The sequence below is a fragment of the Eptatretus burgeri genome, chromosome 8 (genome assembly GCF_056783735.1).
Source record: "Eptatretus burgeri isolate ZD-2024b chromosome 8, Ebu_testis_v1, whole genome shotgun sequence".
Classification (NCBI taxonomy): Eukaryota; Metazoa; Chordata; class Myxini; order Myxiniformes; family Myxinidae; genus Eptatretus; species Eptatretus burgeri.
In genome coordinates this window covers 19,142,312-19,160,119 of record NC_140968.1, presented here as the reverse complement: position 1 = coordinate 19,160,119, position 17,808 = coordinate 19,142,312, and the positions used below count along the sequence as shown (strand labels likewise).

The following is a 17,808-nucleotide window of genomic DNA, read 5'->3' as shown; positions in this document are numbered from 1 at the left end:
TTTCTTTCATTCTTTGCCATTCAGTAGTTTTGGTCCAATTTATCGTTCGTCATATCTGTTCTTCGGCCATATGCATATCAATAGAAGTCTTGGCTTCTGAATATGCCTCCATATGTTATTACCTCCGCCACCAAAGGTGAAGGAGGTTATGTTTTCACCACCCTCCCCCTTTCTGTCTCTTTGGTTGTTTGCCTGTGTGCATGATATCTCAAAAAATTGTGGATGGATCTGGATGAAATTTTGTCGACAGGTTGGGTGTGTGTGACAAGGTTGAATTGATTAGATTTTGGTGAAGATCTGGATCTGGAACCAGATCTGATGTTTTTTAAGTGATTCTTCACCATTGAGAGATAGGGCTCAAAAACGATATATAGCACAACATCTCAAAAATGTATTGGCCAACATCTGTTCTCGTGGATCAGGCATTACGGGGCGGAGGGTATGTGTTCGACCCAGTGCCCTTCTAGATTTTATTGTATTCTTCTGAATTCACCTAGTTCTGGAAGTATTACTTTCATATATTTTAGTTTTACTGTACTTTTTCCAACTATGGAAATAAAAAGGGTTTTTTTTGAAATTCAAATTTCAAAAATTGAAGGCACATTTAGTTGGTGGAATCAAAATTGCGGCTCAGACCCCTGCGAGGTGAAGTTGGGTTGACCAAGGATAAAGCCTTTCATGAAGGTGAGCTGTTAAATATCTTCAAAAGGGGTGTTTAAGTTTGAAATTTCTTCATAGCCATGTTAAGAAAATCTCGACATGATCAAATATTGCCCCAAAACCCTGCAAGGTCCACCCTGTATAATATCGGTCCCTCTCACCCAATCTCATCTGCAGCACACTCACCTCTAACAAGCTCCAATGAGCTAAGATCCTCGTCCTCTTGATGATGACGTCATAAAAACGAATATGACGTCATTGTGATTCATCAGGTTTGCGATAAATTATCTGTGCTAATGCCCGGCTTGATTCCCGCAAACAAAATTCAAACAGCTTGTTTCGGAGATAATTTTTCAGGCGATTTCCATTAGCAGCGATATTATGACGTCATAACTTTTTTCTCGGAGGAATTTTCAAAATCGGAGATGGTTACTGTCTGCGCAAGGTATTTTTACATGTGTATGCAACGTTTCAGGAAGTTTCGATGAAAACTGTAGGGTGTGAAACAAAAAAGTTCACAAGAACAACAACGTGAGTAAGACTTAGAGATCCTCCAGGAGGATCTAAAAATTGCTCTTTCGATTTCGGATGGAGTCAGAAACCGGCTCAAATTTTCAAGCAGGGGGTGCTGCATCGTGGAGCCCGCTTTCATCAGGAAGATCATCAAGCCGGCTGTCGCGTTCTATCTCGTGAAAGTTGATCTCGCGCGTACGCCTTGCGACGGATACATGTAAAAACAAAACTGACAGCGTAGGTCAACGGTCGACCATGTATGCAAGCGGTCCCTGCATGGATCAAAAAAATCAATGGTGGGTCAATTCATTTGTTGTACTTTAGTCAGTTTAAGCGTATTATCCGGTACTTCACATCCACAAGATCGCTTAGTTGCTCAGTCGTTTCACCTTCAGAATTGAACTATTAACGGAAGGTTTTGAAACCACATGATCGTTAAGGAGCATTAAATGGGATGTTTCAACTTTCAGGTTGGTGCGACTTGTGTCAAATAAGCGACAAAAATTAGACTTCTACCAAGAAGCTAAACGTGCGTTGGCAGGTTGGAAATTTGGTGTCAGGCACTGCTGGGGGAGGATGGGTGGAGAAATGGGGACAAAGGGGGGGCAGCTGTGAGGGCTTCCTCAGGGAAAGATGAGGAGGCGAACAAGGACCGATCTCTTATGAGAGAACCTAATGGAATACCATTTAGCGAAAAGTTTATATTAGGCAATGCCGGTTGTCTGTCGGGACTTCATTAAAGGCTTTATTGTGTCATCGCGAGGCAATTAGTCACGACAAGAACGCGTGCCCGGTGCCTGGCCTCGGCTCATGGGCGACAGGGCATTCGGTGGTCGCAGTATTATACATCCCACGATGTTACCCCAAGTGTCGCAGAAAAACTACACGTTCTCGCATAGTATCAATGTACATAAAAACCGGCTAAACATGTAGTAGGCTGATTCTCGTCCACGTGGAGCTCCCGGGGGTTTGGGGGAGGCTGTAGAACTTTATTTGCGCCTTAAACCTCAGAGGCAGTTGACCTTGGGAGTCGAGCGATGTGTTTCGGCGCGTTCTTTCCGGGCCCGGTAATGTTCAAGGAATTGTCGAGGGAAATGCTAAACGCGTCTCTGACTCCAAAGTTCCACTGAACTCCAATCAGGTGGCCGATTATTTTTTGCAAGTCCTCGTTTTGACCTCAAAGCCGGTATAAATGATGGCAGCACCGAATGCGGCGGCCGCATTCACAGCTCCTGCTGACCGTCCTGCTGCATTGACATGTAGGTGTTTGTGCTTGAGTTGTGTCTCAAGCAATGTCGTTGAGACTTGTTATTTAACGATAATTTGTGCAACACGAGGATGTGTATCGTCATGTGAGGCGTCCTATTGTGTTTGGCATAGTTGTGTCGCCAATGATTCGTGCTGCCATGTTTCCAACATGTTGTTACGGGGGATAGATAGCAGCACTACCTTTGAGTTGTCTGTCTATAGTCAGTGGTTTGGATTTCTGACCGCATCCGACAGGTTCGTGAATCTTCGTTATATACAAGAACGAGGCTCATGGAAGAGCAAGGTAGAGGTGACATCAGGACAAACAGCAAGGGAATGAATGAATAGAAGAGCAGAAGGAGAAGTGGAGGAAACATTGACTTGCCAAAACCTCACAAGGTGAGAATGATTGAGGCCATTGAGGTAGTCGTAGTAGTAGTACATGGAGTACTCGTAACTAAGTTTCACAACTCCACAACTACTAGAACAATATCCTAGAAGTACACACACTTGCCTCTAAACTGTCTAGCTTGGGTTTGAATCCCGAACCAGATCTACACTGTCATTCTGGCGTTTCACATGGCAAGATGATAAACATCAATGTGGGTGCCGTCCCTCGGATGGACGTTGAATGGAAATCCCATCTGCCGGTATTAGTTGGTGGACTTTATAGATCTCACAGTGCCCTTCGTGAAGAGTAGGTGAGCTATCACCGACACCCTGAACAAATTCCAAATTCCTGCCTGGACTTGCAGGTAGCAAGTGGTCTGGTCTACTTGTGGGTTCCATGAGGCCAGGTTACACTGCTTGCTATCTTGAGAGTATGATTGCTGTCTGGACAGCAACTTCTGCAGTATAAACAAATTGAACAGTTTGCATGTTACACGTGAATGGCTTTCTTGGGATATGAAGGGCAACGAACGCAGTCGTACACTATCAAATGCTACAACGTTCTGGTTTGAAATATCAATCGAGGAGGTTTCAATAATCGATCGACTGTCAAAGGATATTTTGTCATATAGAAAAACTTTCTTGCTCTGTAATGTCTTCACCTTTTTATAGCCCCCCTCTGATTCTTGACCTTTCCTTCTTTGGACATCCCAATCCCCTTTTTGTGACTCAGTGGGTTAACTAGTTTGAGGTGTATTATACACACAGTGGTCATTCTTTTGCTAAACCCCAGTGGAGATTTCTTAAACTCCCGGTATTCGTATCCAAGCTATTCAAAATGTCCTTCACAGTTAAATTTCTGCTCTTATTGTAAATATTCTGGGATTTTTTAATCTGCACAAAAGCCGCCCTATACATCAAGCTCTCGTCAAGTCGGGATGATCTAAATGGAATGGATTTTTTTTGGGGGAAATGATAGAAGTTGAAATTTTAATTTCATGACACAGGAGGTTTGTGTTCATGGGTGGTGGAGTGGATACCTTCACATTTTACTTCCACAACTGGAAATGTTCTCTATTTGTCTGTAACAAACGTATTTAGCATTTTATAGTTTGCCCCCCCCCCCCGGTATATAAGCCTGTGAATTATGTGTAACCATATTATCAACCCCAATTTGTGCTTCAGACACCAGTGAACACTTTATAAGTCATTTTGCTGTTTAGTAGTACTTGACTTGATTTTATGCTCCTCTATATCCATTTTCAGTTTCTGACACCTTCTAGACTACCCCATTGGCACTATCTGAAATGCCTTATAAGGGCGAGTGTGGCGATGATGTAGATCCATTGCTGTTCCTGGCACCGTCCCGGGAAGAAAAGATAGCAATTCAAAGTCGGCCCTTTGACATCAAGAAGAATGTGTGGCTGAAAGATGAGAAGGAGGCCTTCATTGATGGTGAGATAGTTGAAGACAAAGGAAACATGATCGTTGCCATCAACTCCCGGGGTGACGTAAGTGCCAAGTTCACACCGAGCTGTCTCGCCTCCTGTTCGCATTGAGCTGTTTCACTTCCTGTTTGCACCGAGCTTGCTCCTCCGAGACAGCTCACTGGTTCACTTCCTGGTCACATCGAGCTGACTCACTTCCTGTTCGCACCTACAGCTCACTCACTTCCTGTTTGCACCTACAGCTCACTCACTTCCTGTTCGCACCTACAGCTCACTCACTTCCTGTTCGCACCTACAGCTCACTCACTTCCTGTTCGCACCTACAGCTCACTCACTTCTTGTTCGCACCTACAGCTCACTCACTTCCTGTTTGCACCAACAGCGCACTCACTTCCTGTTTGCACCAACAGCTCACTCACTTCCTGTTCGCACCTACAGTTGACTCACTTCCTGTTTGCCTCTAGAGCTGACTCACTTCCTGTTCGCAGCTACAGCTCTCACTTCCTGTTCACACCGACAGCTGACTCGCTTCCTGTTCGCACTTATTGTTGACTCGCTTCCTGTTCGCACCTATAGCTCACTCACTTCCTGCTCGCACCTATTGCTGACTCACTTCTGTTGGCATCGAGCTGACTCATGGATTATTTTATTGGAGGGGTTCATCATTCCAGGTCATTCTTTATACGCCTTGTGAATGTATGTGAGCCATGATTTTTAAAAAGAAAACCTTGTGTGATTAAAAACAATGGACCCTGTCAAGCAATCAAATAACTGATGTAATCACCATTCCTTTGACCTTTGATAGAATTTTCGAGAATTTACAATCCTGTCAACACGTACACATATCCCATGGTGTCTTTTGTGAAGAGTAGGCAAGTTATCGGAACAAGTTACAAATTCCTGCCCTGACTGCCCGACTTTCCTTCTTTATCCAGAAATTACTTTGGCAGCTCCATTGCCCTGTTAATGATAAACTTTGTATTTGAATCAACATTGGGAAACACGTGAAATATGTATCCTTTGTTTTTGTTTTTTTTTGCATTTCACCCTTGGTTCATGCCCCACGGGGTGGGGACTTGGGGTCACAGGGGTCAAAGCTGGGGAAAAAAAAAACTCAATCTGAAATTGTGTCATTCCCGGTGGAACATTTTGCCATCTTTCAACTTTGCTTTAAGTGGGTAGCATGGGGATTTGCGATGGTGCGTCATCGACTTCGCTATAGTCTTGCGTTTCTGAGAATTCATGCTTGGACTGAGTTACAGGTCACATGCATTTACTATTACGATGGTGCCTTCATAAATGTTTGCTATGCATTTCTACGTGTTACGAAGTTTATTTTGTTAAGTGTCTCCCACGTGAGGAATTCAGTAGCTATCACCCAATATCTAATCTTCGCTACGTAACAAAGCTAGTTGAAAGGGCAGCTGCCACTCTAATCAAGGAGTATTTGTTGCCCGGACCCATTCGGCATATAGAGCATATCATTCTGTCTAGACAGCCTTCCTCAAGGTGCAGAGAAACTTTCTGTTCACTCTGGATGGCCACAAAGAAGATGTCCTTACACTTCTCGATTTCAGTGCACTGTTTGATATTAGATATTGCTGCAGAAACTGTTCTAAAGTGCTTTAGCTTCACTCACAAGGTTCTCCAGTGGTTTTCCTCTTACTTGGCAAATAGAACACATGCTATTAGAATCAAGGAGATCAAGTCAGATACAACTATGCTCAAGGGTCGGTCATCAGACTGATTGTTTTCACAGTTTACATTGCTCCAGTTGTTGATATCATAACTGCTCATGACATGCAATCAATGGTTGACGCAGATGATACACAGCTATATATTCTGTTCAAACCATCTGAACGCGATGACTCACTGGATCGACTCTGCATACATCGCCGATGTTAAGATTTGGAAGACCCAAAGCAAACTTACATTAAACGATTATAAGACGGACAAGTCTGGAGATGGCGATGGTTCACGAGCAATGTACACGGTTCGCCTTTTTTTTATTTTTTGACCTTCGAGGGGACGCCACGGGCAAACTGGCGGGAATTGGGAAAAACGTAAATGATGAAAGTTGTAGTACTCGAAAAGCACTACTTGCATACCAACTTTCATTCGAAACAGTTGAAAACCCTATTAGCTCGATGCCCAATTAATTGATTTTTTTTTGACATTTTCTAAGTTCGTGACCTTGGGATGAAAATGAAAAATCGAGCTCCGTGGGGCTATGCAGGTGCCATTGGGCTAACCAAATATCGAAACCCCTGCCAGATTCGACAAACCCCCTCAGAGAAGATGTAACTTGAAACCGGCTACCCCCTAAAAACACATATTTTGGCCGTGGCTCCGTCCATAATAGGCGTATCACACCCATTCTCCGGAAAACACAACGAGATCATGATACAAACCTCGCACCATAATTTTATCAAGATTGGATAAAAACCTACGGAGCTATGCTCGGGACAGACAGACAGACAGACAGACAGACAGACACACACACACCCATAACGAATATAGTGGTCACTGACTGACTCGTGAACCAAAATCCTACATTTTTCCCTCGTAGTTCCTCATCCACTGACCTTGGCAGTTGGCGATATCGACGTGTCTCCCATTGTCCATGCAAGAAACCTTGGTGCAGTCATGGATTGTCATCTAACCATGAAAGAACAAATTAAGAATGTTTTCCGCTCCGTCACTGCAGCAATTAGACGAATTGGACAGATTCGGGAATATCTTACGAAGCAGGCTACACTTGTTTTGGTTCATTCATTTGTTGCCAGCCAATTCGATGCCTGTAACAGCCTGCTTTATGGTCTACCACAATCTGAAGTCCATCAGCTACAACGTGTACAAAACACGGATGCTATAATTAATGACAAAGTTCCAAGAAGGCAATATATCTCACAAATGCTAAAAAAAACAAACTTTTCTACCTGTCCATTGAAAATAGAATCATTTTCAAGATCCTTCTACTCACCTAAAAAAGCACAAAACAATACATGAACCGGGCCAACATAATGGACATGATCACCCCTTGCGTACCAGCACGCATCTTCAGATCTACAGCCCAATCCCTCTTCAGTGTCCCAAAAGTCTCAACTCATTACGATGGTGACCGAGCATTTAAAGTAGCTGCTCCAACTCTCTGGAATTCACTCCCTCTACACACCCATCAATCAGCCAGCTGAGAAAATTTAAATCGTTGCTCAAAACACATCGTTTTAACAAACACTCCATTAAAATTCCCATGTTGCCGTTCCAGATTGCCAATTTGAAATAAACATTGATAAGTGTGAATATTGTTAATTTCAATTGATTTTATTTGTAAAGTGTAGAGGATATTAAGTGATTATCATACTTTATATAAACTTTAGCATTATTATTATTATTATTATTATTATGATTATCATTATGATTAAATTGCAGCCGGCATTCCAAAAACTATTCATTTCATGCAGGCATGAGTTGCAGTCCTACAGAGCACAGCATGTTCCTAGTTTGCTTAGCATATACAGGGTACAGGGTATAACTAAAGTACAGGGTGTGTCATGTAGCAGGAATAGACGGCCAAGGCAAAATCTACTCATGAATTATGCTTGCTCGCAACCAAGGTGACATCTTCCGTCTTTATACCTGACAAGCAATTGGAAATTATTTAACTGTTCGAGAAGCATAAAAAAAGTACTCTCAAATACGGAGGAGGATCTCAGGGTTGCCAAAACTAAAATTCAGAACATTTTGAAGAGAAAAACTGAACTTTTGAGTGACGTCTCAAGCAATGTCCCCAGTGGCCAGAAACACACAGATGCGAGCAAGCAGTCTCAAGATGAAATGGCCAGGTAATTATACGCTATTGGACAACTGCTCAGGGATAAGGCATTGCAGTCTGCCACTGAATAAGAGTTCACACCATTTATAGCTTCGAACGGATGCCTGGATTTATTTTTGAGTAGACACAACGTAGTGTTTTTGGAAAATGAGTAGTAAGAGAGGGGGATGACGATGACAATCATTGCTTGGGTGCCTTTGATTTTTGCTTGCTTTGAATACGAGTTCCTTTTTGGCTTAGCTGGATTCAGAGATCACCTGTTTTCAAAGACCACATTTTCGGGTTCCTTTGAGTGGTCGTTAAAACCAGGTTTGACTGAATCCAACGTCCCATAAACATTTTCTTTAATGAAAAAGGGATCATGTGTCCTCTTTCGTTTCCTCATGCATCCACTTCTCTGGACCCAGATTTTCCTCTGCGTCTCAATTAAGAGTAAAATAAGGCGATTAAAAAAAAAAAAAATCTAATATCCAGAGAAAAAGGTTGTTGTTGGCTCCCATTTGCATCCGAAGAAGGTCATTCAGATGAAAGATGTGAACTCTGTGGTCAAATATTTTATAGTGCAGCAGCTGCTGCTCAGACAAACGACGCACTAAGATAACAAATAGTATAGCCTCGTGCCGAGGAACCAGACCACTCGCTCCCCGCAGTATGTATTGGCAAGAATTTGTATTTGTCTTTATGATGTTCACATTCTTGTTCATGGTGCCGGCGATAACTCACCTCCTCTTCCTGAAGGACACCATTGGACCTTCAACGTCCACCAACTAATGATAGCAGATGGGACTCACGTCTAACATCCATCCAGGGGACAGCACACACATTGATGAATCACATGCCTGTAAAACACTGGGATGACAGTTTAGAGCTGGGCCAAGATTAAAACCCAGGCTCGACAGCTCAGAAGCGAGTGTGCGCACCTCTAGGCTCTCCTGCCAGTCCATAGATACAATGTTTCATGCATTTTATAATTGAACATACAGGCACTTAGAAAGATGTTCAACTGAAGTGTTGAATATAGAGCGGCAGTCGATTCTCTCCACTCGATTGCCAATGAGAATTGTAGAGATAAGTCGAGGTGTCGTATTACACGAGGTAAATTTGTATTGTCATTATGAGTTGCCAAGTTAACTTTTCCATGATAAATAAATAAACAAATGAAAAATCACTCAAAGAGTGACACTTGGCAAAACGGAACGGCACTCACGAGAGCGCATACCTCCGCCACGCTGAACAGTTTCTATTTTGCATCCCACTGATAGGTCGGATTTGAATCTGGGCCTTCACCCAAATATAATGAGCTTGTTCTTGTCACCTAACCAATTTGTCCACCACTTTTTGAGATATCATGTCATACACCCAGACCCCGACATTCCCGGTTCCACGTATTCGCGGTTGGTAATTTGCAATATGCTCCGACATTCGCGAGAAATTGCCCTGCGTATTCGCGTTTTTGCGGAGGTTTTGTGTTTTTCCACGAGCCGCAAGCATAACACAGTTCGAAAACATATCTTCCACGAGCCGTGAACATGACCTGCTTGCTGTACGAGTATTATAGTGCTACAGTTTGCTGCGACACGACCGCCACACGGAGCCGCGAGTCTGCCCGGCTCAATCGCCCGGAATTTCAGATCGCCAGCCCGGATAAGTCCGGAGTCGAGGGGTCCTTGTTATTCTGGACCGCGAAAGGTCAATGTTTCCACCACGTGGTACAGGGTTATTGGCCAAATCCTCAAAATACCTAGAGACCACGTGGCGATCTACCGAGCCTTCGCACCCTCGACGGAACTCGTACGGAAACGAGCTGCTTACCAAGCTCGTTCCATGAGCGATCCCGAGCGGTTTTAATCGCCGAGTTCCGTTGGCCCAATTATCCCGTTATTTTGGCACAACGACCCTCTAATTCTCAACACACGTGACATGCTCAGCCAATGGAGAAATGACACGAACGAACTGAGCACATTCAATAAATGGGGATATTTATTACAGATAATGGGGGGAGTTAGGGAGCACGTAAGGGCAGAGTTATCCGACTACTGAAGAGGCAATGCAAGTATATACAGTGAAGGCACTGAAACAATTCACTACTTGCCGGACTGGCGCCACAAACACACACACGCACACACTGACAAGAATGGGACCCTGTGGGTCTTTAATGGGCTCTCCAGCTGAGGAGGAGAGTCTGGCTGTGAGTCAGGGCTGCAGGCTACCTGGCGGCGAGCGCGTGGCTGGACATTCTCATCTTTCCGGGACTCCGGGTACCCTCGTCGAACCGGCACGGCAGAACCCAAGCATGAGGGACTGCTTGAGGGCTGCAGCGGACCACGGAGCCAGGCGGAGAGTGGCGACGAGAGAGCTGAGGAACCAGGATCAGGACGACGAAAAAAGAGCTCCAAAGCCGTTGCGGACTCCGCTTCTTATCGGCCCCCTCCCGTGCCGATGACCACTCCTCTCTTCTTCACTCGCCTTCCCATTGGACAGGAAACATCGTGCTACTCCTTGTCCGCCCCCCATTGGACAGGCGCGCGGTGGGCGGGGTGCTCCCACCCCTCTGGGCGGAGTCTCCAGCGGAGGCGTTTGTGGCTCCGCCCACCACCTCACCTACGACCACGTGTTTAATGGCGATCACCTCGAGTCGGAGGTGGGGCGGGGAAGACGCCTACTCCCTGCTGATTGGCCATGGAGGGACGCCATGCCTGCGCTCGACTCCACCCACGCACGATCCTGAAGAATGCCACTGCGCCAGTTCCAGGTTGGGAGCGAGAATGGCACCGTTGTAGTCGCCATTGTTTTTGTTGTTGTTGTTGTGTTGTTGTTGTTGGTGGGATATCCAAATAACAATCATGGCGCGTTCACATTTAATTACCCATTAGACTAGGGAAAGGGCTATCTATAAAATACGTACTTATCGAGATAACTGATCTATAGGACCTGAATGTCTGTGTGCTCATGGCTTCCAGATTCGCAACACTAGCTTCACGGCATAAACATAGTTTCACAGTATAAACATAGTTTTGTGGGACGTCTCACCAGTGTAACACATCATTCCCCATGACGCCATCCCCCGTGAGTTACTTACAGAATGAAAATGCATCCATTGATGTATCTAGTAATTACCAGGTCACCACATATGGACATTACACAATGGAAATATTCCGTGCATCTTAGTGTAAATCACCATCTTGCTATAAACATCACCATTTGAGCTGTTACATTTTATAAATGCTCAGCATAATCTACCTGTAGATAGGAAAGATATCAATGTCCTGCGAGTTAATGAATGGAAATGTTGAGCATATCTATAAGTGTAATTAGCCGCTAGCAAATACGGACTAATTACACAATGACATCGCTCACCACATCTATTATCAGCTGCCGAATACAGCATTACCCACAAAAATCCCCCACAAACAATGCGCAGACGACTCACCACATCCGGGATCACCATCATTCTTGTCCCGTTGCTCTGACCTGTGTATTGCCTCTCACTTTGTTCATTCTTCGAAAATGACTCCCTATAGGAGTCTCCCGCTCCAAAGGGTATGCCTCTAAGTGGACCACTGATAAGGGAGAAGGCAAAGCTTCTGCACGACCATCTCTCTGGTGCAGGTGGTGCAAGCATGAGTGCAGCGTATACATGCGGCACCTCCAGCCCATTTACAGCGAGCAGGGGGTGGTTCCACCACTTCAAGGCACGACAAAATTGGCGCAACGTCTAGTTCATTTGGGAGCATGCCTCCACAGACCACAAAGTGGCCAAGGCAGTTCCTGCAGAACTCGTGAACCTCAGAGGAGAAGAGGTATATGCCGGAGCAGGTCTTGAATGTTGATTAGACTGGCTTGTTTTGGAAAAAGATGCCAACCAGACCGTTCATCTCTCAGTGTGAGAGCAAAGCAGCCATCTTCAAAGCCGCAAATGACCAGTTATCCCTTCTCCACTGCGCAAATGCCTAAAGGGTACTTAATAGTAAAGCCATATAATGCTCTACCATTCCTGAACCCATGTGTGCTGAAGAAGAAAAACAAGCAGGCACTGCCCGTGTACTGGAGGGTGAACAGGAAGGTGTGCGTGAAGTCTGAACTTTTTATGGACTGTTTCCATAACTGTTTCATTCCTCCGGTCAAGAGTTGCCTGGCAGGAAAGAATATTTCGTTCAAGGTACTTCTGCTGCTTGACGACCGCTCCTGGTCACCCCATGGACATGAGCATTGCTCACCCGAACGTTAAGGTCATGTTCCTGCGCCAACCACACCTCCCTCATCGAGCCGCTCGACCAGGGGGTAATGTCAACTTTCAAGACATTACACCCGGCGCACCTCATCTTCATCATGATCATCTTCATCATTTTTCAAAACAGTAATCGTGCATTCGTGGTCGAAAACATTTTAAACTTGAAAAACTTTCCTCTTTGAACCAGGAACTGCCGCGAACCGATAATGTTATCCCCCTTGTCCCCATTGTACCAATTCCCCGACTTTGGTGGCGTCACCGTTTGTGGCCTTTTTCATGAACCAGGAACCGCTGCAAACAGATAATGTCATCCCCCTTGTCTCCAGTGTAGCAATGACAAAACACTCACGGATTTTACCCTGACATTCGCGGGTCGGGAAATCCCCGGAACCTATCCCCCCATTCCCCATTGAAACAATGCCCCCACATTCCCTGTTGCAACATCTGGGAAAACCACATGGGTTTTCCCAGAACATACCCCCCGCAAATTGCAGTGTCCTGGTGTATATAGTTTTTGGCCTCATCTCAAAATGGTGAAGAATCACTTAAAAAAAATAATTGGAACCGGATTCGTATCTTAACCCAAATTTAGCATTGCTGTCCTTGGCCAGTCACCTACATCCCCCCCAAAAAAATTCAGAATGATTGCTTGAAAACTGAGACCAAAAATTGTGTGACAAGCAGACAGCCAAACATACAAACACGACAGACCAACATACTTGGTGAAAAAACATTTTTGACAAATAATAAAATGAACACGTACACGTCCTACATCAATTTCTTTCAGATACATATATTGCATTTCCCCGCTCTGCTCTTTCCACGCTCTGAGTCCCTCCACATCACACACTGTTCTTCCAGGAACCCCCATCCTTGTGAAACTCCCATAATCCAGGTTCACTGCTCACCTTCAATCTATTGCTCCTCCATTTCCCCACTTGTGGAACTGCCTTTTCTCAGTCTGTTGAATCTCATGATTTCCCCCCAGAGCTTCAGGTTAGCAGTTCACAACCATCTCATTTCTCAGGTCATCCTCCATCCCTACCTGGGACATTTACAAACCCCCTAAACCCACTCCTCTCACTTCCGGTTTCCTTCGTTTACTTCCCGATTCTCTCTCGCTTGTCTGTTTGTCCATTCTCTTGCTTGTTACATCCCGCTGTTTTATAAGCATTCCTTCTTGCTATTATATCAACATCATGCACCCTCATCAAGATGTTGTCATCCTTTGTTCTCGCCATGGCTCTGCTTTGATAGATTCTTCTGCACTCTTTGTGACACATTTTGCATGTTTATCTTCTTTTACATTTGCTCTTTTGTGTTGTTTCTTTTACAAAACAGACACTTATCCATAGGAAATAATGTAGAGGATAAATTTGAAAATGTTTATTGTTTGTTCATGCTACATGGTTCATTTTTTTTTTTTTTTTTACTCTTACCCAAACTTCATGAATCCCTTTTCTACTCATTTGCCTTATCTGTGAAATTCCCCTTAAACATCATTTCTGGCATTGTTTGTAAAGCTGTTGTACAGAGAAAGAGCCTTTTGTTCCTCGTATGTATGAACTTATAATTGCAATCAAAAGTGTGCAAAGTTATAAAACCTTCAACTTTTAACAAATTTAATCAAAATATTTCTCACTGCCACACGGGATTCATCAATATAGGCTTTTCCTCAAATTCTGAAATAATAATCAGAATAATATCGTCGTTGAGCATTTCAGGCGTTTTTCATTTTCAGGTCAAGGAGCTATTCAATTGGGAAGTTCTAGTGTTCGGCACCCTTGTGGAAGCAAAATGGTGCAATGTGAAGTTTGGAAATATTCACAATAAATATATTATTCATGCTAAAAATTGTTTGTACCAGAACCGCTACCTGTGAGTACCACAAGGGAATTTGCCTTACCTTCTGTGAATAGACTTGCCCTGCACGGAGTCAAATAAGCAGAGCACAGGGAACACTTTACAGTCCAAGCAACTCTGCTAAATGGGATAATCGGGAATGGGCTGACTTGTGAATTGAATTTTCCATGAGGTTCTTATTATACGTCTCATTCACGTCATAAGCTTGATATCCTTGCACTACTTGAGGCAGCAGTCTCCAGCATAACAATAAGCACAATGGAAATGAGAACGGCACTCCGTAGAGTGCATACCTCCGCCAGGCTGAATAGTTTACGTTTTGAATCCTCACTGATGGACCGAATCTGCGTCTGGACCTTGATCCAAAATCTAATCGGCTTGTAACTTTCACCTACCCAACTCATCCACCAACTTTTGTCATAATGCGTGCACAGCTTTTTTTTGAAATATCGTTTTTGGCCACATCTCTTAATGGTGAAGAATCACTTAGGAAATTAAAAAAAAATTCACGTACCTGGATCTGGATTCAGATCTTCACCAAAATCGACACACTCAACCCTTCCACTAAATTTCGTCCGAATCCGACAATAACTTTTTGAGATATCCTGCTCACAGACAGTCAAACAGACGGACAAACAGATAACCAAACAAGGGTGAAAACAACCTCCATCCAACTTCAGTGGCGGAGGTAGTAACAACACCGACTGCAAGGAAATAATCATGATACGGACAGACAGATGGTGGACATTCCTTGGGTTTACAGTCGTCGTGACTTGGCAAGATTGCTATTTTAGAGATTGTTTCTTAAGGCCCACAGAAGAGCTCCACGGCAGAGGGTGGCAATTCAATGCAACGACATTGAACCGAGTGGAACATGCAGAAAGGGGGCACAAATAAACAATTAAAGGGTAAAAACTAGCAGGACAAAAACAGGGCGACATACTGATAGTTAGCACTCTGCTGAAAAAGAGCGGTTGATGAAAGGGGAATACTAAAACTCAGAAAAAAAAAAATCGTCATTCAGTACACAGCATTGTTAAGCAGAAGGATGGGAATGATTTCACAGGGGAAATGAGAGCGGGAACTCATGCAGTTCAACTACTCCCGAAGGAAGAGCTGAGCTCGTCAAGTACCCATAAAAGTTGTGTTGAGATTACCAAGGAATGGGGAAAACCAACAATAATTTTGGGGAAAAAAACAATAATCCCCGAGAAAGCATCTGGACACAAAACGAGTGCTACCAATGGGGATGAATGACAAATTGGATACGTTTTCAAAGGCATAGTCATGCAAGTGATGTAAATGATCAAAAGTGGACAATATCCCAATAAAACGATTCGCAGGCGCCGTGGAATTGCTCATTGCGTGTCTGAACCTGAACTCATGAGCTGTCGTATGGCTTTGTTGTTGTGCGTCATTAGCTCTTACAGGTCGGTTCTTATAGTTTCCTCAAAGGGCTCGGAGAGGAATGGTACAAAGTATTACCAGATACCATTTGCCATCTTGTGGATTCAATACGACTTAATTTTGCTGAAATAAAAATAAAACACGATTCAGTGCGTTCTGACATTTTTAGGCCTATGATTGTTATAGCCTTAACATTTGGCACATCTGCTTGTTGTGACGCATGCGGTACTTCATGTGTGACATGTACTTGCAGACGGTGACACTGAAGAAAGAGGACGTGCATCAGATGAACCCACCAAAATATGAGCAAGCCACGGATATGGCCGACCTCACGTTCCTCAACGAAGCGTCGGTGTTGCACAATCTTCGCCAACGTTACATCAACATGCGTATCTATGTATGGGCTTGGTTGTTCTCAAACATTTCTCTTCATGATATTTTCATTTGTGTTTGATGATTAGGTGTGATTTAATATACGATACTCTGAAATCCATAATTCTACAAGCACATTACTTCCTCTCTTTGAATATGTCGTTTGGCGGGCACACTAAGCAGCGGGCACTTATATTATAACAAGTCATAAAAAAAACGTTTTTGAAAATACTAAAGGAGAGAGAGGGATGGTATGCCAAAAAGTATGTAAATTTCGCCTGGATGGTCACAATAAATTCTCTTACACAGGGTGTTCCAAAGAGACCCGGACAACTTTGGTTGTTAATATATTTAGAATCAGAAATTATACAATGATACCCTTTGGTTTATATGATAGAGAAACTTGTAAAATTTTGTGCACACCATCAATACACTTCAATGTGATCACCGCTTGTCGTGCACAGGACATCGAGGCGGTACACGAGTTCTTGCCGTGTTCAGCTCACCATGTTTGCGTCCACCATTGCGCATACAACTGTGATCTGAGAATGAAGATCCTGCAGATTTGTCACCTTGGTGTTGTAGACAACACCTTTGACAACCCTCCATGGGGGGGGGGAAATAAATGAAGGGCAGTTATGTCTGGTGATCATGGGGGCCAGGTGGTTAGTACATCTCCACGAATCCAGCGACGTGGAAAGTTTTCATCCAGGAGGCTCGGACGACAAAGGCTCAATGAGGGGGAGCTTCGTCCTGTTGAAAAATGATATCGGGTTGCAGGTATTCAATCTGTGGGAAGGTAAATCCATCCAACATGTTCATGTAAATTGTTGCTATCACTGTATCCTCCGCAGAGAAAAGACACACCAAGCGGTCATGGAGAAGGCCACACCACACATCGACCTTTGGACTGTCACATACAGTATGTGCTCAATGACCATGTGGGGGTTTTCAGAGCCCCATATCCTCACATTGTGCTGGTTGACCTTCCCCAAAACATCAAAGCAAGCTTCATCTGTGCACATGACCTTCTACAGGGAATCTTCGTCATCCTCTATGCGACTGAACATTTCCAAGGCAAACACGCCTTTTGTTTAGGTCCATCATTTGGTTTGAGTTCCTGCAGGCATAAATCTTCATTCTTTCATGCAAAATCTTGTGTGCAGTTGGTGGTTGGGAGTTCCAGTTCTCTGGATGTTCGTCAAATTGATTTTCTGGGACTTTGTTAAAATGATTCACACACTCGTTCAACGTCTGCTGCACTTGTGCTTGGTTGACCAGAACTTTTCTGCTACTGACAACTTACAGACTCCTTAAACCTCTTGTCACACTCTCTGATACGAGTCTCGAATGTCGGATTCCTTCCTTCCCTTGTACGGAAATGATGCTGAACTTGTGTCTCGGATCTCATCTTGATGATCCATTTGACGCACTGAGCTCTCCTGTGGAGTCGCCATTTTCTTTTACATTAAACCAGCAGACCTGAAAATAAAGAAACCTTTATGAGTTTCTGCATCATAAAAAACAAAAGCTATCATTGTATCATTTGTGGTACTAAATATATTAACAAGCAAAGTTGTCCAGGTTTTTTTGGAACACCCTGTATTCGTAAGCACATTGGCACATTCATGCACTCGACACTGCACACACACACACACACACACACACACACACACACACACACACACACACACACACACACACACACACACACACACACACACACACATATATATATATATATATATATATATATATATATATATATATATATATATATATATATACACGTATACACATACCACACACACATACATACACATACACACAAACACACACAC

At 43.8% G+C, this 17,808-nt stretch overlaps 1 protein-coding gene and 1 long non-coding RNA gene across 2 annotated transcripts in view; one reads left to right on the top strand and one right to left on the bottom strand.

Moving 5' to 3' along the window:
• The first annotated feature begins 2,280 nt into the window (after positions 1–2,280).
• Positions 2,281–17,808, top strand: part of LOC147021243 (uncharacterized) — a 107,872-nt gene continuing 92,344 nt past the window's right edge. The window contains exons 1-3 of the mRNA XM_085891033.1: positions 2,281–2,432; positions 4,078–4,322; positions 15,849–15,992. Of these exons, the coding sequence (XP_085747159.1) occupies positions 4,119–4,322; positions 15,849–15,992 (348 nt within the window). The 5' untranslated portion in view covers positions 2,281–2,432; positions 4,078–4,118. The remainder of the gene's footprint in view (positions 2,433–4,077; positions 4,323–15,848; positions 15,993–17,808) is intronic.
• The window catches only part of LOC147021244 (uncharacterized), a 6,718-nt gene continuing 2,606 nt past the window's right edge, over positions 13,697–17,808 (bottom strand). Inside the window, exon 2 of the long non-coding RNA XR_015060727.1 lies at positions 13,697–17,449. This is a non-coding gene — a long non-coding RNA (uncharacterized LOC147021244). The remainder of the gene's footprint in view (positions 17,450–17,808) is intronic.